The sequence below is a fragment of the Heteronotia binoei genome, chromosome 6 (assembly GCF_032191835.1).
Source record: "Heteronotia binoei isolate CCM8104 ecotype False Entrance Well chromosome 6, APGP_CSIRO_Hbin_v1, whole genome shotgun sequence".
Lineage (NCBI taxonomy): Eukaryota > Metazoa > Chordata > Lepidosauria > Squamata > Gekkonidae > Heteronotia > Heteronotia binoei.
This window is the reverse complement of record NC_083228.1, coordinates 108,274,917-108,302,294: the sequence shown is the minus strand read 5'-3', so window position 1 is coordinate 108,302,294 and position 27,378 is coordinate 108,274,917. Positions and strand designations below refer to the sequence as shown.

The 27,378-nt window shown below is 39.0% G+C and overlaps 1 protein-coding gene across 1 annotated transcript in view; it reads left to right on the top strand.

The window, feature by feature from the left end:
* Nucleotides 1–25,921, top strand: part of HLTF (helicase like transcription factor) — a 37,652-nt gene extending 11,731 nt beyond the window's left edge. Inside the window, exons 11-25 of the mRNA XM_060242322.1 lie at nucleotides 773–858; nucleotides 953–994; nucleotides 3,986–4,069; nucleotides 4,883–4,977; nucleotides 6,359–6,502; nucleotides 7,804–7,942; nucleotides 10,396–10,531; nucleotides 10,765–10,944; nucleotides 12,159–12,283; nucleotides 12,915–13,093; nucleotides 17,474–17,590; nucleotides 22,081–22,193; nucleotides 22,409–22,589; nucleotides 24,337–24,417; nucleotides 25,186–25,921. Of these exons, the coding sequence (XP_060098305.1) occupies nucleotides 773–858; nucleotides 953–994; nucleotides 3,986–4,069; nucleotides 4,883–4,977; nucleotides 6,359–6,502; nucleotides 7,804–7,942; nucleotides 10,396–10,531; nucleotides 10,765–10,944; nucleotides 12,159–12,283; nucleotides 12,915–13,093; nucleotides 17,474–17,590; nucleotides 22,081–22,193; nucleotides 22,409–22,589; nucleotides 24,337–24,417; nucleotides 25,186–25,329 (1,846 nt within the window). The 3' untranslated portion in view covers nucleotides 25,330–25,921. The remainder of the gene's footprint in view (nucleotides 1–772; nucleotides 859–952; nucleotides 995–3,985; nucleotides 4,070–4,882; nucleotides 4,978–6,358; nucleotides 6,503–7,803; nucleotides 7,943–10,395; nucleotides 10,532–10,764; nucleotides 10,945–12,158; nucleotides 12,284–12,914; nucleotides 13,094–17,473; nucleotides 17,591–22,080; nucleotides 22,194–22,408; nucleotides 22,590–24,336; nucleotides 24,418–25,185) is intronic.
* Nucleotides 25,922–27,378: the final 1,457 nt, after the last annotated feature.

Sequence of the window (27,378 nt, the reverse complement as noted above, 5' to 3'; positions counted from 1 at the left end):
CCTAAGGTAAGGTGCTGCCATGGGAGATGTCCTGTCTCTAGTCACCTCCTGCCTAATGTCTGAGGACAGGCGTAGAGTAGAGCTTGAGAGGCAGATCTTAATAAGCAGACTGGATAGTATGGAAGGAGATGGTCCTTTCAGGTACCCTGGCTCCAAACTGTTTAGGGCCTTAAAAGTAAGAACCAGCACTTTGAATTGCACCTGGAAACAGATTGGTAATACACATATTTCAGAACAGAGATAACATACCCCGTAACCAACCCTCCTAACAAGCCTGGTCACTGCAGTTTTGGACCAGTTGAAGTTTCTGGACCATTTTCAAAGGCAGCCCCACTTAGAGCACATTACAGTAATCTAGTTTGGATGAGATCAGAGCATGGATCACCATGGCCAGGTCATGCTTTTTGAAGAATGGTTGTAACTGGTATACTAGGCAAAACTGATAACAGCACATGTCGCAGAGTCATACATAGATCAGGATCCTGTGGCTCCCCCAAGCTACAAATCTCCTTCAAAGGGATTTCAGCTCCCGTCACAGTCCCTGAGCAGGTTTTCCGTTGATCAACAGTACCTCAGTCTTCAGTTTATTGGCACTCATCTGCTCTATTACCTTCTCCAGGCAGTTATTTAGGACTGCCACAGACCCACTTGATTTAGCTGTTAAGGAGAAATAAAGCTGGATGTAATCTTCATATAGGTGACATCTCACTTCAAATCTCTGGATGGGCTGTCCCAACAGTTTCAAATACAGTATTTGTTTTTGATTGTTTAGAGGCAGAAGAAGAGGCAAGAAACTGACATATAAAGACAGCAGCAACTCAGAGTCTGACGAGAAGATAACACACACAAAAACAAATTGTGAGCTTTGTTAAATTTATTTCTTGATATTTTCTTAATACTTTTATTCATTTAGTTAACAGTTTGACATTCTCTCCCTCCCCTGTTTTATTAGCTAAAGCAAAAAGAACACAGCGAGGAGCAAGAAAAAGAAAAGGTATGAGACTCTCAGCATTTAAACTTATATTGAAATCAGTGAGTTTATGTTAGAATTGCGTAGTGAGACCCTTACAAAATACCATGGTAGTTTTGCACCCTAAAAAGTTAATAGTATTCTGCTGATGCTTTTGATAATTATAATTATGCATCAGAATAATGTTGCAAGTAATTGTAATTTTTAATTATATTAAGTTCATTCATTGTTTGTCTAGAACAGTGGTTCCCAAAGTGGGCAGTACTGCTCTCGGGAGGGAAGGTTGGATTACCAAACGGGGCACAAAGTAAGGAGTTGGCAGGGAGGGAGCTGGAAGTGGGTCCCTTCAGCTGCTTTGTTCACTTTTAATTGACTGGGTATGCACTTCCATTTATGCTGCTGCTGCACAGTAGTGAAACCTGGTGGAAACTATCAGGATTTTTAGTAAATACACCACTAGAGCTCTATGACCAGTATATTGTGTTTTGAGAAACTTATCTCATGTGTGTTTTTGTCTGTCATTTTCAAGTTTTTAGCTGGTAAATTTTTAACATAATTGTGTCCTTGGTTACTGAACCTGTTGATTACAGAGTGTTCTTTTTTGTTAATTTTTTATCATAGCCCATCCAATGTTAATATTTCTAGGTTATGTAAGAATTTAAGATTTCTCAATGACTTTTTTGAAAAAGGGAAAAATTATTTTAAGAAAAAAAGTTTGGGTAGAAGGAAAGCATTGGTAACTGATGGAAAACGCGGTATAAATAATTTTAAAAATTCTGGTAATAAGGGTAAAATTAGAGTAAAAATAAATACTGGAGGGAAATTTGGTGGGGTTTTTTTGCAAAAGATAATTTTTTGCAGCCACACCTTTGTAAAGATAATATTACTGTATTTCAAATTGCAGTAGTAAAATAATAAAAAAACCTAATAAAAGTATTAAAAGGAGGAATAAATTAAAACCAGCCTTTTATTCCTTTGAGTTCAAGCCAGTATTTTCCTTAATTGATTTTTGACTTCCAAGAACTTTTATGTTTTATGAATTATCCAGTATCCATTTATAGTTTTTTTTTTTTTGTATTTTCAGAAACAGAGACCCATATTCCCAGTCAAGCATTATTTTGTGGGTGAATGAACTTTATAAAAATTCTACAGTGCAATCCTGAAGAATGCTGTCTTAGAAGTAAGCCCCTAAATAGACCTGAGAAAATTCTGATTAGACTTATTTGGATTGCTCTCTTTAATATGCATATTGATTTTCCTAAAATTCCCATTTTTTCCTCCAGTATTTATACGTACATAGCATAATTTGTCACCTGATTACCAGAATTTTTATTATCCTAATTTTTCTGTCAGTTATCCAATTAAGATGCAAAAATAACATTGAGCTGAAGCCACAGTTTAAGGAATTGTAATAAGAATTTTGGTTACAGAAACAAATTTCTGTTCTCTGTCCTGCGCTGCAGTGGTTAAGAGGCTCATTGCATATCTAACATGTTTGGCAGAATGTGGTTTTAGTTTAGTCATCCAGCTTATCTGCAAAGAAATTGAATCCAGATTACTAAAGGTGGTGATTTAAGACTCCTGCTAAGTGTCTCTAAACTAGACATTGGGAAACCGGTATCACTTTATCAAGTCCATCCATTGCATTAAGAATTTACTAAACAGCAAAGTAGTTTCTAAATAACTATCAGGCTTTGAAACGCTGATATCTCTGGATCATGTTAATCAATTTTGTTGAATAAAATGTTTTAATTGGATTTTGAATAACTGTGCACTTGTACCAATTAAATTTTTTTTGTCTTCCTTAGTGGGTCATGCAAGTGGTTATTCTGAATGTTTTTACAGGGTAGGGGCACTGGGAATGAATTTAAAGAACCAAAGATGCAGCGGCCTCTTTGCTAGAATTGGCCAACTCTGTTCTCATCATTTGTATGGTGCAATATTTCACGTGTGCGGTAGTAGTACATATGTTTTGAATGCAGAATTCTCATGTTCAGTCTTATGTATCTCATCTGTGAATGGAATGTTTGGTAGCAAGGCTTGAAAAAACTTCAGCCAGAGCCTCTGGAGACCTCTGTTAGTCGTGAGGTTCTGCATTCAGTCTCTTACATCTCTAGTTAGAGGAATTTTGGTATTGGGAATTAGAAAGACCATTTTCTGTCTGAGTCCCTGGAATGTCCCTTTCTGTCAGATACTGAACTGGCATGGCCATTTATATTAAGCCCTACCAATATATGAATGCATGTTGTGGCTTTTCATTAGTAGTCCAGATCTACTATCACATCATATTTTATGCTATAGGTGTGGTGAAAGCATTTATGCTTCCCCATCACATTCATGGAGGAAGTTTCTAGGCCAAATATATACCTTGTCTGAATTGGGTATGGGTCTAAGCCAGGGGTGGCCAACTGTAGTTCTCCAGATGTTTTTTTGCCTACAACTCCCATCAGCCCCAGCCATTGGCCATGCTGGCTGGGGCTGATGGAAGTTGTAGGCAAAAAACTTCTGGAGAGCTACCGTTGGCTACCCCTGGTCTAAGCTAGGAAGAATTATTATCTAATGGTTAACTGGCTAGTCCTTGTATGGATAACTCGAGCAGCAAAACCCACAGTCAAGCTAGGGGCTGATACTTGAAGAACTTTTCAGGTATGTAGAAAAATATGACTTTGTAAATTAACTAAATGGGAAAGGGAAGTAAATAAAAAAACCTGGCCTGGTGAGGATTAAACATCCAAAGGGAAAGAATATTGAGAGAAGCTGAGACTCAGTTAAAAGGAAAAAGGGAGTGGAGATTCTTTTATGAAGTTGTAGTGGATGAATTTTAGTTTCCATCTCTTTTAGTTGTACTAAGAATACTGAATACACATATGGCTAAGCACTAACCTGACTGAATATTTATAAGCTGTCTCCTTGAAATAATACATTTTAAACGACTTACCTGTTCTATGGAGCAGAAAGATTACAAAGTGAAACGTCTACACAAACAATTGGTTCTAAAATCTGTGTTTTTGACAGGAGCTTCTTGTGATGTGGAGGATAATGCATTTGCCTCTGCTCTTGGGAAACCAGCCGTTTCTTCAAAGAAGGCAAAGAAAAAAGGTATTGAGCCCACAGTCACTTTATTCCTGTTATATCACTCAAAAGTGAAATGCTCACAATACAATAGTAAGTTTGTAGATGGGAAGGCGAAATATCTGGAACATTTATATCTGCAAGACACATGTAGGAATTCCTTTGCAGTAGTAAACACAATAATTGAAAGATCCAAATAGGCAGCCGTGTTGGTCTGAAGTAGTAGAACAAAATAGGAGTCAACTGCACCTTTAAGACTAACGTAGTACCAAGTTAAAAACCAATAGTAACAAATTCAGAAAACCTTTGATCTGGGTTGCATTAGTGTGGAAAACCATAAACAGTAGTAACATGTCAGAATGTGAGAACTGGCATTAAAGTTTTGAGCAAATGCCTTCTTTTTGTCCCAAGTTTATTAGCAATAGAATAATTAACAGGCATTCTCACATTCTGACATGTTACTGTTTATGGTTTCCCACGCTAATGCAACCCAGATCAAAGGTTTTCTGAATTTGTTAATTTTACTATTCTGCTATTGGTTTTTAACTTTGTACCACTTGGCATTCCAAACCCCGCTATGCTTACTGTACATTGCTTACTGTACCTTATTCCTTGTCTGAAGAAGTGTGAATGCACACGGAAGCTTACGTTCTGAATAAAACTACGTTGGTCTTAAAGGTGCAATTGACTCCTATTTTGTTCTACAATAATTGAAAGTTAGCAAAAATGTTAGCACATGGACAGTGCATAGAATTTATTATGTTTCATTTCTCCATGCACTACAAGAGAACATTGTTGTGTGTGCATTTCTAGTGGTGTGTTTTCCCCCTCTCCTTTAAGGTGGTACTGTCGTGCAGTCTAATAATACTGAAGCTGAGGAGAATCTTAGAGCAACGCTGATCATCTGTCCACTTTCTGTTCTTAGCAACTGGACTGTAAGTTTTGATTTTTAATCATCGTCTTTTCTACTATAGCTTCTTTGAATAGGGGACTTGCATTATTCCTTCAGTAGAATGCTGTTGAAATGTCTAATTTGGTTTTTCTAGTCTTTGAAATTTAGTAGTTTTTGTTTGTGTTCTCAGTTTTCATGCAGGAAAAGGCAGTGGACTGGATCCAATAAAGGAATATTCCATTAAGGAATATTCTTCAGACAAATATTCCATTAAGGAATATTTGAAAGGAGTTATTGGATGGAACCACATTGAAATTATAGCAATAATACCTCTTGTTATAGAGACTGATGTCTAGGGTTGCTAGGTCTGTTGGACTTGTGGGCGGGGATGGAGGGAGTTTTCCGAGAGTGAAAAGTGACATACCTGGAAATAAACACAATGTCTACATCACTCAGAAGTAATATAGGTATATTGGGAGCAGTGTTCCCTCTAAGCTGAGTTAGTGTGAGCTAGCTCACAATTTTTTAGCCTCCAGCTCACACATTTTTGTCTCAGCTCAGGAAAAATGGCCCTCTAGAGCAAACTAATTTATGCAGTATCTCGCAACTTTATTGCCAGTTGCTCACAAAGTAGAATTTTTGCTCATAAGACTCCACAGTTTAGAGGGAACATTGGTTGGGAGTGATACTGTGGTTTTTGAGCACAACTCTATGGTAAAATTGGCTTCAAACTTTAGTTTTCCCAAAAACCAGAGCACATCCCCAGCATGACTGGCATACCTACATCACTTCTGGGTGACATAAGCATGTTGTGTTTATTTCCTGCTTCTTCTCCCCCTGCTTCTGGGCTTGGTGGGGGGAGAGTCCAGCATCCTTTTCCTCTCATTTCCTAGTAGACCTGAAGTGGGGGGAGTGTATATGATTAGTCCAAGTCTTGAGGTGCTTTCCAGCAAAATAAACAATAAATATAACCAAAAATACAGCCCTGCAAAAATCAATGCATGTTGTAACAGCAGGTTATAGAGCTCCATTAATACTCAGTCAACAACTGCAAAAAAAGTGCAGTCACTTTGTAAAAAGGGGTTTTTTTATTTCAATCAAAATGCCACAGGAAACATAAGTGTGAACCTCATTGGGGAGATCCTTCCATAACTTGAGAATGGTGGCAGTAAAGGTCTGTTCTATTAGGCAACAAGCCTGAATACAAGTTGGGATTGTGACTTCCTTGACCTTGCTCAAGGACTGCTTCCCTCAAAGTTGCAAAAATAAAGTTAGTTAATTGTATTATCTCCTTATTTTAGCGTAGTTTCACCAGTAACTGTAGTGTAGTTTCACCATGGCTATTGTTTGAAGAAAATCTACTGTTGGCAATAATTGATAGCTGTCAGTTGGACATAGTTCTCTTCTATCAACTTTAATTTCAGGATCAGCTAGAGGAACATATTGATCCAGATGTTCATCTGAACACTTACGTTTACTATGGTTCAGAGCGCACCAAAGATCCAGCAATCCTTTCAAGACAGGATATCGTGTTAACAACGTACAGTGTTTTATCTAGTGACTACAGTGTAAGTAAATAAGACATTTTTGTAAAAGAGTGGCCCCTTTCATCTTAGAGGGCAAAAAGTGTATAAGTTATAGGAACAGGACTTTTGTGTATAAAAGTTCAGTACTTTTTAGTACTAATATTTTTCCAGGCCTTCTATGGAAGTGATTCTTTGCACCAGTGTTTTTTTAAGGAAGCAAAATATCAAGATTACTTAATGTTCAGTTGCTACAATTTCAGTGTAATCCAATGGCAAAAATAGGGATAATACCGCAGCTATTGAGTTTTAATCTGCTCGGCATTGAAGTATTCACATGATTGTAAAGCTGGGCTTGGAACTTACCCAGATGATTTTCTAAATGGGCTGGTATAGAAGGAGTCCTCAAGACACTTGACATTCCTCATCATAGAAACCCTGAAAGTTTTTCATTTGGGTTGACTTGTTCTGTTCTTTACTGTTCCATGAAAACTCCTGGATTAGTAATTTTTTGGGGGGAGGAAGTTTAAGTTTACCTTGATAAATGTCAGTAAGTCATTTAAAACAGTTTCATCTGTGTTTTTGGTACAACTTCAGTTTAGGGGGCTATATTATGAGTTAAAAGTGGGTTAAGTTCTTTTCAAATACATGAAGTATTTTCCATCAAGTAGCAATTGCTTTTTGTTACTTAGGAGATATGAGGGCAGTTGGAAGTGTGGGGAGGGACATGTGGTTTAAACTGAAGAGTAACTGTGTTAGTATACTGTGTGAAGGTGCTACATGAATTGACTAATGTTTTGGTCCATTAGTGGCTTATTTCCATTTGTGAGTAGGATGGGAAAATCCTTAAATCTCTGGTATTATATTGTATCTCAATGTGGGTGCTTGCTTTTTAGAACCAAGTGGAGTCTAGGCTATCCTCATCCCTCCATGGAAGTACTAATACACTTGCTTTGTAGTGGATATTGGTCCTTTAAGAAAAACTGTTATTTAACTGCTATTTTATTGGTTTTGAAACTGGTACCTTGATTATTTTTTCTTAAAATGATAGATGACTGACAGTAGTTCAATATATATATATTTCTGTAGAGTTTACTTTAAATGCAAATACAGAGTATGTATTTAAATTACCATAATTTGGGGAGTACTAAAATGAAAGTTTGGCCTCTACTTGCATACATGCATACAGTTTCACTGTACTTGGCGTGAGTGGTCTGTATTCAAGGAATGCAGAATATTTGATGCAGCTGATTTCCTTTGTTGTTCTTATGTTAAATTCACGAAGCTTTTTCTGCAAGATAAAATGTGTGTTCAAAAATATCAGAATAGTTCTTATTTTGTTCAAGGCAAAAAATGATAGTCCTCTGCACAAAGTTAAGTGGCTGAGAGTGGTGTTGGATGAAGGGCACACAATACGGAACCCAAATGCTCAGCAAACTAAGGCTGTACTAGATCTGGATGCCCGAAGAAGATGGATTTTGACAGGTACTTATGTCATAGGCTGTGCACAGCAGCCTCTCTGTTAACTCGCTGCGGTGAGTGACTTCTGCTAGCTAGAGACTACAGTTGTAGTACTTGATGCTTGTTTGGCTACAAATGCTGCCTTGGTGGGACAGAACAGCTTTGCTGTTGCTGTCTTACAATATGACCACAAACTGGCCACAATTAATAGAAGAAATGACCATGTCCTTTTCTCACTGTCAGTGTAACACAGCCAAAAGGGTTATAGATTTTTTTAATTTTCTTCCGAGAACATACTATTGGGTTTATGTATGTATTGAAAAAGGCGCAGAGTGGTAAGCTGCAGTACTGCAGTCCAAGCACTGCTTATGACCTGAGTTTGATCCCGGCGGAAGCTGGGTTCAGGTAGTCGACTCATAGTTGTTTTAATAATTTTAATCTGTAAATTGCTTGAACTGTCTTAATTGTTTAATTTTAATCCATGTTAATTTTATGAAATGTTTAAACTTTATATTTTAATGTTAGATTTTATATGTTGTAAGCCGCCCTGAGCCACTTGGTGGGAAGAGCGGGATATAAATTACAAATAAATAAAAATAAATAAATAAAAAAGCCTTCCATCCTTCCGATGTCAGTAAAATGAGGACCCAGCTTGCTGGGGGGAAAGTGTAAATGACTGGGGAAGGCAATGGCAAACCACCCCGTAAAAAGTCTGCCATGAAAATGTTGTGAAAGCAACGTCACCCCAGAGTCAGCAATGACTGGTGCTTGCACAGGGGATTATCTACCTTTATTGAAAACATGTATAATCTGCCTTTCCACCAAAATAGTCCCCAAGGTGGCAAACATAAAGCATTAAAACGTACAATAAGTATATGCAGACATACAGACACACAACCAGGGGTATGCCAAGTGAAACAAAAAAGTCTTCACCTGCTGGCAAAATACAGAGAGAGAGAGAGCGACATGAATCTGCCTGTGGAGGGAGTTTGAAAGTTTTGGTGTGCAACTGAGAATGTGCTTTCTCCAGTTACCACCTGTCTAGTCTCTGATGGCAGGGGAACCCAAAGCAAGACCTCCAAAGATGACCAGACAGGTAGATTCATATGGGAAAAGGTGATCCCTAAGATATATCGGCTCCAATATGTATAGGACTTTGAATTGAGGACCTTGGATTGGGACTGGAAACAAATTGGGATCCAGTGTAAATGGAACAAGGCTGGAGTGATATAGTCTCTGTGACCCACTCTAGCCAACATTTTGGCTGCAGTATTCCTTACCAGCTGTAGCTTCAGACAGTCTTCAAGTGCAGCCGCTGTAGAGCACATTGCATTAATGTAATCTGAATGTTATCGTGACATGCACCATGATGACAGGATCTTTCCTTCAAGAAAAACTGCAGCCAAATCACCAGCCAGCGCTGATGATAGGCACCCCTGCTCTGCCATCTGCTTATCCCTCAGGATGTCCAGCTCCAGCAGCACCTGGAAACCTACTGCTTTAGGAGGAGAGTAACTTCATCCAAAAAAAGAGCTATATTCATTCCTGGGTCAAACCTTCCTTGCACTAGTAACACCTCCGTTGTGTTAGGATTAAATTTCAGTTTGTTAGTTCTCATCCAATCCAAAACTGCCCCCAGGCACTCATTCCCACTTTCCAGAGCTTTTCTGGGATCTGCTGGAAATATGAGGTAGAGCCGAGTCATCCGCACATTGCTGACAACTCAGCCTAAATGTTTGGAAGTCCTCTCCCAGCAGCTTTATTTATACAGATGTTGAAAGGTGTGGGGGACAAGATAGAGCCTTATAGAACGCACAGTCTGATACCTACCTCCAAGGCAGGATGACTGAACCCACTGCAAAACAGTGCCCTCCCAGTCCTGAAAGGCAAGGACTTATGAGGTACATCTGTACCAGACTAAAAGATCCCTCACTATAGCACATCTCAGTAGATGCTCAGATAGTTATATTTCATTATAGGAAGGCTTTCTTCTTTTCAAAAAGCTGCTGTTTTTAAGCATTCATTTTTTAAATCAGTGAATTAAAATGTCAAGATTGATTGCCACGTCTCCTGCATGTGGTGTTCTGAATATTGATGTATTGCCTCATAAGTCTGTGGGTTCCCATCTACAAACCAGCCTTTCAGCCCTGACCGTACTTACATTTCTGACTTTATGAGCAGCTAATAAATGTTTAAAGTATGTGAAAGTGGTTTCAGGTAGTCTTGTCTGGGAAATAGAATTTTAATATACAGTAGTAATTTCTTGAGATAATTTTAATAACATGCAAAATATGTTTGGTTAATTTTACATAATAAAACTGACAGTGGTTATATTCAGAAGAAATTCTGTGGTAAGGTTTAAGCTTTGTAGGGTTTTGTTTGTTTGAGGTTTGCTTACTAGTTTTGACGTTTATTTTATCATTTTCTGTTAACTGAGCATGGTGTTAACATGTGTGGGTTCCCCCCCTTCTTTTTAGGCACACCTATTCAGAATTCCTTGAAGGATTTGTGGTCTCTTCTTTCCTTTTTAAAGCTGAAACCGTTTACAGACAGAGAATGGTGGCACCGAACAATCCAGCGTCCTGTCACTATGGGAGATCAAGGCGGGCTTAAGTATGAAATGCTTCCTGTATCTCTTAGTAAAGCATGATGTACAAATAATATTTTTGTTGCCATGAAGAATACGGATGTTAAAATCATCCAATAAACATAATTCTTTTCTCATTACTATAGGAAAATGCAACATTGCCTAGCTTCATTTGCAATACTTAGCAATGCAATGAAATATAAAATTTGTTTAAGTATTAATACAACCTGTCTCATGGGCACTTCCTTTGTTTTGCTAGGCGTTTACAGTCCCTGATTAAGAGCATTACTCTTCGAAGAACGAAAACAAGCAAAGTTAAAGGGAAGCCAGTTTTGAAGCTTCCAGAACGTAAAGTATTTATTCAGCATATTACTCTTACAGATGAAGAGAAACTAATTTATCATTCAGTGAAGAATGAGAGCACAGTTGCTATTAGCAGGTAAATAGTGCCAACTTATAAGTGGAGAAAGAAAATTCCATTACGTTGCATTTAAATTGTTTTTACAGTCTGATTTACAACAGTATCTTATTGTCTTAGTATATGTGGTTTTAAAAAACTGGAAAGCAGAGTAAAAGTATAAAGTTAGGACAACTTAAGTGTGACACTGAGCACTTGTTTCCAGTAGTTGTAACACTAGCTGTGCTTGACTGCAATCTTTATACTAGTGCTACTTGATGAAATGTTCATAATATTATCTTGCACGAATGACAGAATCAGAAATGGCAGTGTGATTTATAAAGAAGGCAGCATGGTGGAAATGGAGTAACACCTGCAGCTGTTAATTCCAGCTTGGTCTGTTATAATCATATGCAAAGCAATTTGCCTTGGTAAACACTGTGCTGTGTTTGAAATGTTGCAAGAGGTTTTAGCCAGATGGCTCCTCAGTCTTGAACATACAAAACTTATCAGAGGACTACAGTTAGGGCTGCTGAGAGCCACCATGGGCCCTGGACAAAGATTCCATTTGCAACCATTTTTGTATGTTTACTTTCTTTATACCCACCTTTCTCCCCAATAGGGACCTTCACAGCAGCTTACATCAATCTCACATCCTCCATTTTATCCTTACAACAACCCTGTGAGCATAGGTTAGGCTGAGAGTGTGATACTGGCCCAAGCTTTCATGGAAGAGTGGAGATTTGAACCTGGATTTTCCAGTACCCAGTTTGACCCTTTAACCACTACACCACAGTGGCAGGTATAACTCATCTGAGAATAAAGCCAGGAGATTCAAAATCGGCCACTAGCTTCAGGATGAAATGATGGCTTCAGGGGTACCCCAGCTGATCCCCCCCCAGTCCTTTTCTGTTGGTGGCCCTGATTATAGTCACATGTGAAAATTATTTGGATTGTAAGCTAAATCCAAAACATTTGATGATTTTTGGGTAACACAAAACTGCAGTTTGCAGCCATTGTGTGCTGGAGTGACAGAGTAGGCAAAGTAAATTGTTTTAAATTGTTTTTTTTTAAAGTTTTATTACTTATTATATTTGTCTTCTGTTGTAAGATGCTCTGAGCCCTGTCTGCAGGGAAGAGCAGCCTAATAAATCTAATGAAATAATAATATGCACAATTTATATTGCAAGCCTGGAGGATTTACACGGCTTGAGTGGCTACTGAAGTGGTAAACCACATTTTGCTCTATTTTTCAGGTATTTCAATGAGGGAACTGTTTTGACCCACTATGCAGATGTTCTGGGTGCACTGCTTAGATTGAGACAGTTGTGTTGTCATCCCCATCTCTGTGCAAGTGCACCTTCATCTACCTTTGAAGAAGGTCAGTAAATTCATTCCTATTAAAATATAACAATGCTTTGATCACAGGTACTGAAAAAAACAGATGAAATACTTGATTTTGTTATACATACATTTATTACCTTGCTTGTAATGGTTTGTTAGAACTCAGATCTGTGTGGTTACATCCTCAGCAAGCAAATATGCTTAGAGAGTAAAGCATATGATGAGTTGGAGAACAGCAGCTCCTTTTTTTTCTCACCACCTTTTAATGCTTTAGAATCTCCAACCCTTTTAGAGCCTTTTTGGTATAGTTAACTAAGGAACAGATGTGATCATCTGTTTGCACTTTACCACCCACAAAGGACTCTTTACCACATGAAGGAGAAAGATGCCATAGCAGTGTGTAGGGAGGGACATCAGCTGTCACTTGCTTGCCTTCATCCTGACAGCCACTTGGCACATGGAGGGCCTGAACTAGCCCTCAGTCTTTCAGTTTTGGATTCTTTTCTCCCCCACCCCCCGATTTTCAAAGTAATTTTGTCTGAGGAGTATGTGTTCAGTACTCGTGTTAAAAGTTAATGGTTCTCAGTAAGTGACAGCTGTAATACCCAGGTAGTAATGTACCCAGTCATGTTTTGTCTTTAATGTGTTTTTTTTTTTCCTGTGGGCAGGTAATGATACTCCTGAAGAACTGCGTGCAAAATTAATAGAAAAGATGAAGCTAGTTCTAAGCTCTGGTTCTGATGAAGAATGCGCTATTTGCTTAGACTCTCTCAGTATTCCTGTGATAACCCACTGTGCTCATGTGTACTGTAAGCCATGCATTTGTGAAGTCATCCAAAGGGAGAAGGTTAGTTACTGCCCTTAGTCTAGTCATTAACTATTCTAAAGTGATGTTTGTTAGTCTTTGGCAACTGAAAGATTATTGTGTTGTGTTTATAAACCAGTTAAATTCCTTTATAACCTCTTTGAATTTGCTGCTGCTGTGAATTCAGGATGTCTCATCTGCTGATTCTGTTTGAACATCAGATTTGCTTTGCTGTCCATTTGATGCTGATCTGCCATTGTACTGGTTCTGGGTGTTCTGGGAAAGAGTTTATTTGGGATGGGTAGAATTTAAAAAACCTGAGTTTTCTTCAGTATCTGAAGTAAAGCCAGATTTATTTGGAGAACAATCTGGTAGTTTCTGTTAGTGGGTATTTCCTCCAACCCTGCTGCCCCCAGTGACATTTTTTCAGTATTGTACCTTTCAACCGGGGAATCATGCTTGCAATGTTTCAGGCAGATAGGGAAAAAAAGTGTTCTCATTCTGTAGGTAATAAAAATTCTCACTGGCATAGCAAATACATCCTCACCTCCAATTTTTTTATGTTTAGAGGAATTGCCTTTGTTTTTCCTATAGGAATGACTGGGTAACTGGTAACTGTATCGTGTTGGTGATGGGGAAGGTACAGCTACTTAATGTTCCAAAAGCAGCAGTTCTCTTATAGAGATGTGATGTGATCTTTTCTCCTCACTGATCAGTCCTATGTTGTCTGATTTGTCTCTGTATTCATTGATGGAAGCCTTTGACTATATTGAGAGTGCAGTACATAACTACATTAAATAAATAGTTCCTTGCTTAATTCTGGAGAAAAGAGGACTACTAAGCCCTGATATTTGCCCTAGATTCTCCTTCTGTGGTCTCTGCAGCCCTGGTTGCATGCCAGCAGGTACAAGCAAAGACCTTTGTGTCACATTCTGCATAGCTTCTGTCCCTTGGTACATGCTGGCAGGCAGGACAGACATGAATAGTGTTTCCCCAGGATGCATAGTCCCTGGTAAAGAAACAGCTTATACAACAAGGACCTGTGATTATATAGAATTGGAAAGCTCTTCCAAAGCCTGTGAAATGGTCCAGCAATCAGTGGAGAGCAAAAATGCATAGCACAGAAATGCCTATCAGGATGTTCCGTTTTGAATACAATATAACTGTGTTCTAAAAGACACTACACTTAAATTATGCAAATAATTATATTCAAAGAAGTATTCCACACTTAAACAAACAATATATCAAGAAATATAAAGTGCTAGAAAGACTCCTCCGTAAGTGTTATGTTGGCATAATAGGTGCAAATGTCCAAGCAGTCAAGTCCTCAAGGCAATAGCACACAGTTTTCTTTGTAGCTCAGCATTCCATTCTCTCTTGTTGAAGATGTACTATAGATCAAATGTCGTATATAATACTTTCCGGATAACTGCATTTCAAGAACGGAGCCCTTCTTCAGGTAGGTTGACTTAATCAAAGGGTAACTCTCCCAATAAGTAATTCCTATACTCCAAAGAGTCTTTTTCACACAAAAAGAAGACTCTTAAGGGGATCCTGATTGAAAATACTTTACAGCATAACAGTTATATTGTATTCAAAAGGTGGCTCCTTATCTGTGTTCTCCTACCTTTGGCTTTATCAGGATGTTCCCAGCATCCTTTTCAATACCATGTTGTTGATGTGGAGTTAGTTTTCCCATTGTTTGTGCCACCCCTTCTGTTCCTTGGGAAATTAAGTTACTGAATTTCTAGCATGATAGTCAGATTATAGAAGACTTCTGCCCACTCAAAGGTTGGAAATTGAGTTTGGATTCAGAGCATTTCTGATACAGACAGGCCATGATATTTGCGTTGTGTTGAGGTTAAATCTGCATCAGCACTTCAGACTGTATACTGAAGTGGTGTTTGTTTTTATTTGTTATCCATTCGTCATGTTAGTATAAATTGTCTCGGGGTGTGTTTGTATTGTGTATTTAGAGCTTCACCTCTTTTTAAAAAGCAAAGAATGAATAATAGTTGATCCTCTGTTTATATAGTTGAGAGTTCTTCAGTGAAAACAAAGCACTTCTATTCTGCTGTTATGTAACCAGAATTTTTCATGTAGAGCTCATCAGCAGAGCTGGAGAAAAGAATTTACAAGTGGAGCAATTAGTGCATCTTCACATTAATCCAGTGTCGAGCAGTAGAATTATAATGTTGACACTGACCAAAACACCTCTTTGGGGGGGAAAAGGGAATTTAACCCCAATATGGCCAGTGTCCATAGTATAAAATTTCTTGTAACTTATTCAGTTTGTACGTGTGAATAAAAGGTATTTCACTAGATCAACTATAACTACTACCTGTTCTCTTGTTAAAATTGTTATCAGTTGAGGTTTTTTGTTTTGATTTGATTTTTAGCCCACCATTCCTGTAGAACACCCTTCTACTTGTAGCCACCCTTCCTGTACTTGTGGACACTGAAAAGATGACTCCAGAGTTGGGGGGACACAGAACATGGACAGCTGCAGAGAATGAGCAGGAAGTGAACAAATTGTCCATTCTGCTTTTGCCTCGGCTTTTTCTAAAAGAAAACTTGCAAGAGCAGAAAAGATGCATAGGATCTAACCCATTGGCTCTTGCAACTTTTCTTCTATATGGGCAAGGCTACAACCAATGTTCCCTCTAAGTTGCAGAGTCTTGAGAGCAAAAATTCTATTTTGTGAGCTACTGGCATTAAAGTTGTGAGCTGCTGCATAAATTAGTGTGCTCTGGGGTCAACTTTCCTGAGCTAAAACAAAAATGTGTGAACTAGAGACTAAAAATCTGTGAGCTAGCTCACACTAACTCAGCTTAGAGGGAACACTGGCTACAACATAACAGGCTCACATTGAGACTGGACATTATTCTACAACAACTGGTCCTTCTCCTGTGGTTATGGTGCCTTATGACTTTATGTGGACACCTGAGAATAATCTAAAAGGTTCTGCTTCATGGTGTTTATAAAGCTTTTTGGTTCTTCAAGCAAAGTTGGAAGAAAGGGATTCCTGGACAGGCAGTATAGAAATGTTTTTAATTAAAAACCATTGATGCATAGATCAAGAGTTAGGGGACAGCAGTAGATAGCAGTGCTTTCTCTAAGCTGTGGAGTCTTGTGTGCAAAAATTTTACTTCGTGAGCTACTGACATTAAAGTTGTGAGTGGCTACTGGTTTTATTTGATTTTATTTGGTTTGCTCTGGGGCCATCCTTCCTGAGCTAAGACAAAAATGTGTTATTTGGAGACTGAAAAACTGTGAGCCAGTTCATACTAACACAGTCTAGAGGGAACACTGGTAGATAGTCTGTTAGGCTGGGAATCAGAATTCATGAGGTTTGAATTCTGGTTAAACTGCTTGTTAATCCACCTTTGAATGAAGCGGGATTCTTATTTACCTGCCTTATTTCAGATTTGAGAGTAGCAGCTTTCTAAGTCTGTCATAGACTGTAGCACGCAAGGACTTGTTTGCTACAAGTAGAATTGGATAGCTACAAAGCAAAATGGAGGCAGTCAAAAGCTGCTCCCCCTATCTTGAGGGATATTTGTTGGGAGCTTCATATTTGGTAATCAGTCAAACCTTAAATGGGATCAGAAGTCAGTGTTTCTTTATGTTCTTTAAACTCTACTTTTCTCATTGAGACTTGAGGTGTTTTGAGCCTCTTGAGCCATTTGAAAAGATTATTAAAGTGTTATTCAAACTAGCCCTGACTTGGATAGCCAAGGCTTGCATGATCTCATCAGATCTTGGAAGCAAAGTAGGGTGGGCCCTGGCTAGTGTTTGGATGGGAGACCTCCAAGGAATACCAGGGCTATGATGCGGGGGCAGGCAATGGTGAGCCGCTTCTGAATGTCCCTTGCCTTGAAAACCCCACAGGGTTGTCACAAGATAGCTGTGACTGGACAATGCAAAAAAAAAAAAACCAACAGCTATTGTAAGATAACCTATGTGATATTGCCTAGTAATTAGGTAGGGAATGACAGTTAATTGGATAACTGCTGTGCCTACCAGAAAAAAAAGCTGAAGTTATGTTATGCAGGGTTTCTAGAGAAGAAAGTACATGCATATATTAATTCATTGGGACTGTTTTTGTGAAAGAAATGTTATGTGGATTCATTTGTAGTACAGTGTTACCTGGTTATTGTAGAAGGTTGCCTGGCAATAATGTTAAGGGGTGTTCATGTTATCGTATGTAGCAGATATATTACCCCCAAAGAAAAATGATATTCCTCTGTAGTATTAACATTCCTTGGTAGTTCCTTATTAAAACAGCCCCCTCCCATTTTGTGAAGTTGCTTGCAGTTCTAAATTGAAGATACTGAACTGTTATTGATATGTAACATGAAACGGACAATATGCATGTATTTACAGAACACACTACCAATGAACACTGTTAATGTTTTACAGCCAAATGCTAAATGCCCTCTTTGCAGGAAAGAGGTTGGATTAGAGCAACTTGTAGAATGTCCTTTGGAAGATTCTGATGATACAAAGTTTGATCAAGAATGGGTATCAAGTTCAAAGGTAAATGATGCACTAGAATTTTCTTTTTTTTTTTTAAACTATGGTGCATTAGAATTTTCTTTTTTAAAAAACTAGAAAACATGCAGAAAGATTATAACCCTTCTGAGAGCCAGCTTGTTGTAGCTTTTAAGTTCACGGACTCTTATCTGGTTGATACACCATTCTTCCATACGCACCTGCTGATGTGACCTTGAGTCAGTCACAAGTTCTCACAGAGCTGTTTCTCTCAATAGCAGTTTCTGTCAGCTCTCAGCTCCACCTACCTCACAGGGTATATGTTGTGGGGAGGGAAATGGAAAGGAGATTGTATTCTGCTCTGAGACTCTTTTGGGTAGTGAAGAGTGGGGTATAAATTCATTCTCTCTTTTCTTTTTTAATATTGAGATTTTAATTTTATTAAATTAATAAAACTAGCAAACATACAGAAAGAGGAAAATTGAAACCATACACAACATCAACAAGATACAACATGAAGACTAAAAACAAAAGAAGAAAACAAAGGAGAAGAAAAATAAAAAGGATGGAACATAAAAGGCTTCCAATCTTCTTTACAACAAATATACTTTTGATTACAATTTTTTTCTTGTTTATATATAAAAACTTTTTGTCTATATATAAAAACAAGAACTTTCTGTTTCCCCTTAAATAAATTTCTTATTTAAAAAACCCACATCAAACCATCCTTCGTTTAAAAAGCCAATCTCTAGTAAATAAAATAATTATCATTTCCCTAACCAATACCATAAATTTAACCATAACGACATGGTCCGGCAGCTTCTCTAGCCATTCTTTTACTATAGGTGTTTTTGGGTATTTCCATTTCTATGCATGTAACATTTTCACTGTTGTCAAATATAAGAAGAGAAGTCCATAACTTCTTTCCAACTGATTGTTCATAAGACCTAAGAAAAAGGACTCTGGCTTCAACTGTATCTTACACTTCAGAATCTTCTGCAAATTCCCTTTGCAGAAAATTGGCCAAAAGTGATATAATACTCTTTGAAATCTTTATCTGTTTCTTCTTGCATAGTTGTCAATTTCAGACCGTACTCCTTTTCTCTCAAGTCCATAAGAACTAATAAACCCGCATGCCTCCTGAGGTCTTTCTCAGTCTCTTCTATTTTATTTTCTACAGCAACCACTTTTTAATTGATTTGCTTAACTTCATATGAACATAAGCTGCCTTATACTGAATCAGATCCTCTGTCCATCAAAGTCAGTATTGTCTACTCAAACTGGCAGCGGCTCTCCAGGGTCTCAAGGTGAGGTTTTTCACACCTCTTTGCCTGGACCCTTTTAGTTGGAGATGCCGGGGATTGAACCTGGGACCTTCTGCTTAACCATAACGACATGGTCTCTACCACTGAGCCACAGTCCCTCTCTACTTCAAGTTCTTTCTCATCATCTTTCATTTCATGTTTAAATTTCCCAGGATTCTGATTCTTTTCTCAAAGTCTCTTTCCAGATTCTCTATTTTACTCTATTCTGTATCCCATTTGTTTGAGTGGTTGCTGCATCATATCTGATGTGACAGGTTCATTCTGGCACCTGTTATAGAACATTTTTGAATCAAATAATTTCACTTTTAGCTGTTTGTGTTTAACTGTGTTTTTTCACCAACAATTTTTTTAAAGTTTCATTTTTGGCTGTCAGCCATTTGTATTCTTTTCACCATGACAACAGAGGTCAGATAGTCCCAGAGTATCTCAGAGTCTTATCTTCTATTATGTATATTTAACAAACAAGCAAACTTCTAAGGTAAATATAAGAACAGTCTGACGGCAGATTTGTCTTCACAGCCAAAAAGCTTTTATCCATGCACATTTTCACTGAGAATAAAATTAAAGCTTAAAGGATGGGGAAAATAATAAATTCCTCATCCAGTTAGCTTTTACAATTTCATTTCTTGCGTTCCTTTCTTAATTAAATTTATTCTCAGAGTTATTGTTTCAAAAAGTTGTTTAGAAGTTTTTATAATCCCGTGAGAGATTACTTTAGCAGGGGTTCTCTTTTTGTCTTCAAGAAAATATTTATTTGACTGTAGATAATCGTATCCATAAATCTTAAGAAGTGGAGGAGGTCAGGCCATGAAACACAGCTGAGAGCAAATTAGAATCAGAGTTGGAAGGGGCTATTTAGGCTATCTGGTCCAGCCCCCTGCTCAATCCAACCCCCATCTAGTCCAACCCCCACTCAAAGTTGTAAATCTGAAGACGTCAGATCGCTCTAACTCAGGAGGTATCTGCAAGAAGATGATGATATTGGATTTATATCCCGCTGTCCATCTCAAAGTCTGAGTGGCTCACAATCTCCTTTAGCTTCCTCCCCAACAACAGACACCCTGTGAGGTGGGTGGGGCTGAGAGGACTCTCACAGCAGCTGCCCTTTCAAGGACAACCTCTGCCAGAACTATGGCAAACTGACCCAAGGCCATTCCAGCAGCTGCAAGTGGAAGAGTGGGGAATCAAACCCGGTTCTCCCAGATAAGAGTCTGCACACTTAACCACTACACCAAACAGTAAAGCTACTGCTCAACAGAAAACACCCTAAGAGCAAACTAAAGAGGCATACATAGTTTATATCCCCTTTATCCGGGGAGGTTTTTAGTTCATTGCAAACAAAATATACCTATATATTTTGGTGTAGTGGATAAGTGCGTGGACTCTTATCTGGGAGAACCGGGTTTGATTCCCCACTCCTCCACTTGCACCTGTTGAGATGGCCTTGGGTCAGCCATAGCTTTCATAGAAGCTGTCCTTGAAAGGGCAGGTGCTGTAAAAGCACTCTCAGCCCCACCTACCTCATAAGGTGTTTGTTGTGGTGGGGGGAAGGTAGAGGAGATTGTGACCGCTCTGAGATTCACAGTATAGGGCGGGATATAAATCCAAAATCATCTATAAGCTAGAGAAATTGTTCAGATTCTGAATTCAGGCCTCAAAGTAATGTAGGAGGGATTATAACGGGTTTTGGTTCAAGCCTGTTTTTTTGAAAATAGAAGCATACTGATCCTCTCCCCCCCCCCCCCCTCCCTGATTGCTGCTCTACAATATTCTGTGCCCACACAATTCCTGAAGTTTGTCTTACTATTGGAGCAGCTTCTGGGGTGCAAGGTACTATAAGCAGAAAGTGAGTTAGGGGAAAGTTGGTGGTTTGTTTGAGTCCAGCCAAAAATTTCAGTGTCGGAAAAAATCCTATCTGTTGTTCTTGTTAAATACTTCAAGGGAAAACTTCTAAGTGAACACTCTTGAAACATTAATAGTCACTTCCAAATGTATGTAGTGAAACTCTGCTACATAAGCAGACTGCTCTTCAGGGTGGCACAAAGGCTTCTAAACTGCTTGGCAGCCATTCAGCCTGTCTTGCCAACATGCTTGTCTTCTGGCTTGAGTAGGTTAGGCATTCATCCATGCTTTGGTTTGTGTTGCCTTGAATAGTTTGTGCTGCAGCCAGTCTGAACCTCTAGTTTGGTATGTGGATTCTGCTTAATAAAAAGAAAGTAACAAAGAGGGCTGGCTGTATGACTTCTCAGTCTTTTTGTGTGTAGCTAACTTTTACCATCCTGGACCTATTTTCTTCCCCTTATTTTGATGCTGTGCACACCTTTCCCCTTCTGTTCCCTTGTTGGGCTTTTAACAATTCACATTGCTCCCTATAGATTATTTCCTTTCATGTAGTACTTAAGTCTCAAGTTGGAGTATTTCCCTTGTGCTTATTTTGATGGTGATAACCTAGAAGGGCCATCTTGCTGGAGCAGAGGGAGACACTGCTGTATTTTAGGAACATTTATGTAAGATTCACTCTTCTCTTATGTGCCCTGACTTGTCACAGTCACTAAGAGTCACAGTTATGTTTTGGGATAGGGTGGGAAGAATTCTAGAAGGAAAAACATGGAGTGGTTAGTACAGTGGTCTCTGAAAGTGTGGCAGAGGCAAGAATTGTAACACATGAATAAACTCCATTTCTCAATGTTGTGAATTCCTGAAATCTTCCTGTGCTTTTCTTGGATTTTATTCCCTTTTTAAATGTAACAACTTTACTTCTTTCTAAAAAGGAGTAAATGTTAACATTGACAAGTTAAGTTAACTTTATAGTTGAGGTCTGCAATCTGAAAGAATATGCTTAAGACTAGAGGAAGGGTAAACCATGTGGACTGGTTAGCAGTTTTTTGTGATTAAGCATCTGATGAAGTGATCTCTGGCTCATGGAGGTTTATAGGAGAGCATGTTTAAGGTGTTGCAAGAATTTTTGTTACATAAGACACCAGTTTATTTCTTCCTCATTCTTTGCGTGTTGAGCTTACTTTCATCTGCCTGAGGAAAAGAATTTTTGGTATGTGGCAACAAGATGCGGAGAAAAAACTGGTCACTTTAATACACGCCATTCTGAAAATGCGTAGGTTTTTTTCTTCCTTTAATCATAAGAATAACCTAGAAAAATTAAAAAAAGAAATTTATTTGTAAACTGAAAATAAATTGTCTTGTGTGTTTCAGGTCAATGCCCTAATGCATGCTTTGCTAGATCTAAGAAAGCAAAATCCAGCTATTAAGAGTATAATTGTTTCTCAGTTCACGAAATTCCTCTCTCTAATAGAGGTACCACTGAGGTAAGCAGGAATACATGCTTGAGTAAAATTAAGCTTGTTTAAAATGTCACTTAAATCACTAGACGATAGCAGATGCCATTCCATTGCTCTGTTTTGTCCTCCTTGTGGTAGTAGCTTTTCACACCTAGAAAAAACCCCTCCCCAATCAGGCCGTCATTCTCTTGGTAAGAGCACTAAATAGATTGCCTAATCACATCACTTTTTTTCTGCTACAGAAAATCTGGTTTTGTCTTCACTCGTTTGGATGGGACACTGAGACAGAAGAAAAGAGTAGAGGCCATTCAGCAGTTCCAGAGCACTGAAGCTGGATCCCCAACTGTAATGCTGTTATCTCTAAAAGCAGGTGGTGTTGGCTTGAATCTGACAGCAGCTTCACGAGTCTTTTTAATGGATCCAGTAAGTATTGTCTACTTACTACTACTTTCTAAAACTTTATGATGTGTAAAATATCAGCCCAATTTGGTTGCTTGGGCAGGTGGCAATGTGAATGATTGGTGACATATACCAGGAGTTGGGGTATTATACTCTGGTTTGACTCTTAGATTGGGTGCTTATGTCATCAGCTGTTGGGTTCCTGGTAGCTCCTAAGTTAGAAGCCAGAAAAAATGGTTGTCCAGAATTGTTTGCCAATGAACTTCCTCCTCCCCGTGAGACTATCATAATAAGACGAAATGGAGAAATGAGCTGTCTGTGTCTGGCTTTGTATGCCTGTCTTATGTCTGCACCCAGAAAGGTGGGGTAAAAATGTTTTAATAAATAATAATAATAATAATAATAATAATAATAATAATAATAATAATAATAATAATAATAATAATAAAATTTTATTTATATCCCGCCCTCCCTGCCGGGAGGGTGTGGCAAAAGCCATGTTAAACAATAAAACAATTATACATTTCTATACCATTTAAAATGTACCATTAAGTTTACATAATATAAAAGTCTAAAATCAATCTAAAATAATCTCATCTTATTGCTATCTCAATTGTTGATGTTAGTGATGGCATGGTGTTCATTTCAGGTTCCATCTTGGAAGGCTAGCCGGAAGAGGGCAGTTTTGCACGCCCTACGGAATTGGCTAATGTCCTGTAGGGCCCGCACCTCTTCCGGCAGCTGGTTCCACCATTGGGGTGCTTTTATAGAGAAGGCCTGTTCTCTAGTTGTTTTTAGTTTGGCCTCCTTTGGCCCAGGTATTTCCAGAAGGTTTTGTGAGCTGGATCGCAGTGCTCTCTGGGGAACATATGGAGAGAGGCAGTCCCTAAGGTAAGCAGGTCCTCGGCCATATAGGGCTTTAAAGGTAATAACCAGCACCTTGTAAGGAACTCGGTAAATAACTGGCAGCCAATGCAGTTCCCGCAGCCCAGCCCGCACATGTTCCCACCGAGGTACGCCCAATAGCAGTCTGGCTGCTGCATTCTGCACTAGTTGCAGCTTCTGGGTTCGGCACAGGGGCAGCCCCATGTAGAGGGCATTACAGTAGTCTAGCCTCGAGGTGACCGTTGCATGGATCACTGTTGCCAGGTCATTGCGCTCCAGGAAGGGAGCCAACTGCCTCGCCCGCCTAAGATGGAAAAAGGCGGATTTGGCAGTGGCTGCTATCTGGGCCTCCATTGTCAAGGAAGACTCCAGTAGCACTCCCAAGCTCCTGACCCTGCGCACTGGTACCAGTGACGCACCGTCAAAAGCTGGAAGGGAGATCCCTCCCTCCGGACCAACACGCCCTAGACAAAGGACCTCTGTCTTCGCTGGATTCAGTTTCAGCCCACTCGACCTGATCCAGTCTGCCACGGCTTGCAGCGCCCGGTCCAGATTTATAGGAACATCGGCGGCCCAGCCGTCCATCAATAGATAGAGCTGGGTGTCATCTGCGTACTGGTGACAACCCAGCCCATATCTCCGGGCAATCTGGGCAAGGGGGCACATGTAGATGTTAAATAACATCGGGGAGAGAACTGCTCCCTGAGGCACCCCACAGTTGAGTGAGTGTCTCTGGGAGTTCTAATGCTAAAAATTACACTGGTGGAAGACTCTGAATCTTTAGATAAAATTATATGTAAAGTCCTTTTCTATATTTTTAAGAAATATTATGTTTGAAAATACATTACTTACAGCAAAGCTTAATTGGAATGTTTAATATCTCTAGGCTTGGAATCCTGCTGCAGAGGACCAGTGTTTTGACAGATGTCATAGACTTGGGCAGAAACAGGATGTGATCATCACAAAGGTGAGCTGTCAGCTGACTCCAGTGCAGTAGACAGTGTGTATTGAGCAGCCCTGGGCTGTGTGTTTCAATCCCTTTTTTAAAAAATGAAACCTTACTTACTAGCTTTTGAGTGGTAAAAAGCAGATGGGGTGAGGATCTGAATCCAGCTCCATGCTCCTCCTTTGAAACAGATGGGGAAGATCTGAAGTTTTTAAAAAAGCTTTGTATGGGCATATGAACATACAAAGCTGCTTTCTACTGAATCAGACCCTCAGTCCATGAAAGTCAGTATTGTCTACTCAGACTGGCAGTGGCTCTCCAGGGTCTCAAGCTGAGGTTTTTTTACACCTTCTTGCCTGGACCCTTTTTAGTTGGAGATGCCGGGGATTGAACCTGGGACTTTTGCTTACCAAGCAGATGCTCTACTGCTGAGCCACAGTCACTGAATGATAGGGAAGGGGAATACATATATGGAAGTGTGTTGCTATACTGGGATACTACTAAGTTTAAGGGGAATAATTTTTTTCCATTGGCTTCTGCTTGGTCCAAATTTTGTCTTACGTTGGGCAAGTTAACATTTCATACTTAAAGATAATGGGTTGAATCTTGGCATTCCTTTATGCTAATCTTTTCTGATGGAAAAAGCTTTTTCTGTTGGAGCAAGACTCCTCACTGAGAGAACGGGAGTTATAGGAGTCAAACCAGTGAATTTTCAATAGCGTATATATTTTTAAAAAGCTGTGGCTCGTTTCCTTTCTGTTTGACCATACTTTTACATTTTCATTTTAGTTCATTGTGAAGCACTCAGTGGAAGAAAATATGCTGAAAATTCAGAACAAGAAGAGAGAGCTTGCAGCCGGAGCCTTCGGCACCAAAAAGCCTTCCTCTAGTGAAACCAAAATTAACGAAATTAAAACTTTGATGGATTTATAATTGTTATGTTGGGACCAGAGTGGAGGCTGACACATTGGTAACTGTTAAGTCAGCATGCATATAAGCATTTTGAATTGCTCTGTCATCTTTGGGTGGTAGCTGTATTGTACAATAAAGTTACAGATAATGGGTTACATTTCATCAGACTTCTTGAAATTAGACATTGGGAGAGTTTCTATCAGGGACTTTAAACAGCATGACTAAGAGAATTATCTTTTGAATCCTTGATAATAATAGCATCTAATTTCATGTGTGTTAAGCAGATGTTGAATAGCAGTAGCAAATGCTAAAATACTTTTGTCAAGTAGCATTTAGATGACCAAGTTGTACTTTCGCAACCATCTCAATTGTTTGCTAAACTATATCAGGGAAGATGAGGGACATAAAGAATGGGAGCAAAACATTTTGAATTCTTAGGTTGGACTTAATCCAATTTTGAAAGTATAGCATTTTATTTGTTTTACCTGCAGCAATATTTTGGTTGAGGTCATGATGTTAACACCCTGAATACTGGAATTTAATGTATGCTGTGTACCTTTTGCTATACTGCATAGCTAGAATCTTGATTTGTATAAGTAAACATTTGTCTTTATTTTCTGTCTCTATTCTCATGTTGAAAACCAATCCTTTGAAGAAACAACTTTTCCCCCCAAATCTTATTTATTTAGAAAATCTGTATGCCACATCTACAGACCTGGCTTATGGTTAAAACAGCAAATGATATCATTGTGCTCTTACCTGGAGTGACACTGACTGTAATATAGATCATATGAAAGAAATTCCTAATACATTGTCAGTGATTTACCCAGGATATTGGGATCTATGAAGACCGTGCTACTTTCTTGTGCATTTTGGGTGCTAAAAGCATATAAGAACTCCATTAACTAGCCTTCTGTGTGCATCAGAAATCAGTCAATAACTCATGGCCCCATCCCTCAGCCATTCAGAGGCAGTTTTATCATTTCACTGCTTAAAAAAACCATCCCTACAGAAAAATGAAGCCAGTTACTCCCTGGTCTCTAATTTGCTCTTCCTGTACAAAGTGATTGTGAGTGCAGCAGTGGACAAACTTCAGGTTTATGACCTCCATTTTAATGTAACAGGTATACTTTTTTGCGCTGCTACTAGATCTGCTTACAGCCTTCATTACAGAACGAGTCATCCCGTTGAAGATGTGCCCTTGGACTGATTAAAATTATTCCTTATGGATCGGACTCAAAGGGTTGCTGTGGAAGACCAGTTATCTTCAATGTGGGGTTTCACGTGGTACAGTCTTACCTCTATGTTCAACCAGAAGCCTTTAGAAGAAAATTATTCATACTTTTAGGATTGATGTTCGATATGTTGATGATACCCAACTTTTATCTCTATGCAAGTCCCCTGTTGATGTAGTAAAAGGTCTTGAGCAGTTGCCTGACTGCTGTGGTTAAATAGATCAAAGTGAGCAAACAAATCAAGCAAGAAAGCAGTGATGCTGACTGAGAATTGTACTTCCCACTTTTGATGGGGTGCTGCTGTTCCTTACTGATTGGATTATAGAGTCAGCCTTACAGCTGGACAAGGAAGTTGATGCAACTTGCAACCCGCCCCCAAAAACAAAACAAAACAAAAACCAAACTTAAACACTTCTGTCCAACTGTGTGTTAGACTGGAAGATGGCTCCTGCCTTGACTCAGCTGATCTGGCCACAGAGATCTATGCCATGGTAATGTAGACTACTGTACTGCATTCTTTAGGTCTCAGCTCAGACTCAGAGCAGAATGCTGCAGCTTTGCTTTTTATAACTGGGTGAACATGCACATTACACTTGTTCTGCAGTCATTTCATCAGCTGCCCATCAATTAGTGAGCTCAGTTCATGGTAGCCTTGGTCCCTCATATCTGCAAGACTGTGACCACTTAGGTTATCTGAGGAGGTAATTATTTTTTCATATGCTATTGTTAGGAACCAATACCTAATTAAACTCTGGTATGCCTTCCCAATTCTTGGTTGGAAGCCAGAAATCAAACTAGCTAGTTCTGCTTTGCAAGATGGTTCTGAACACCTATC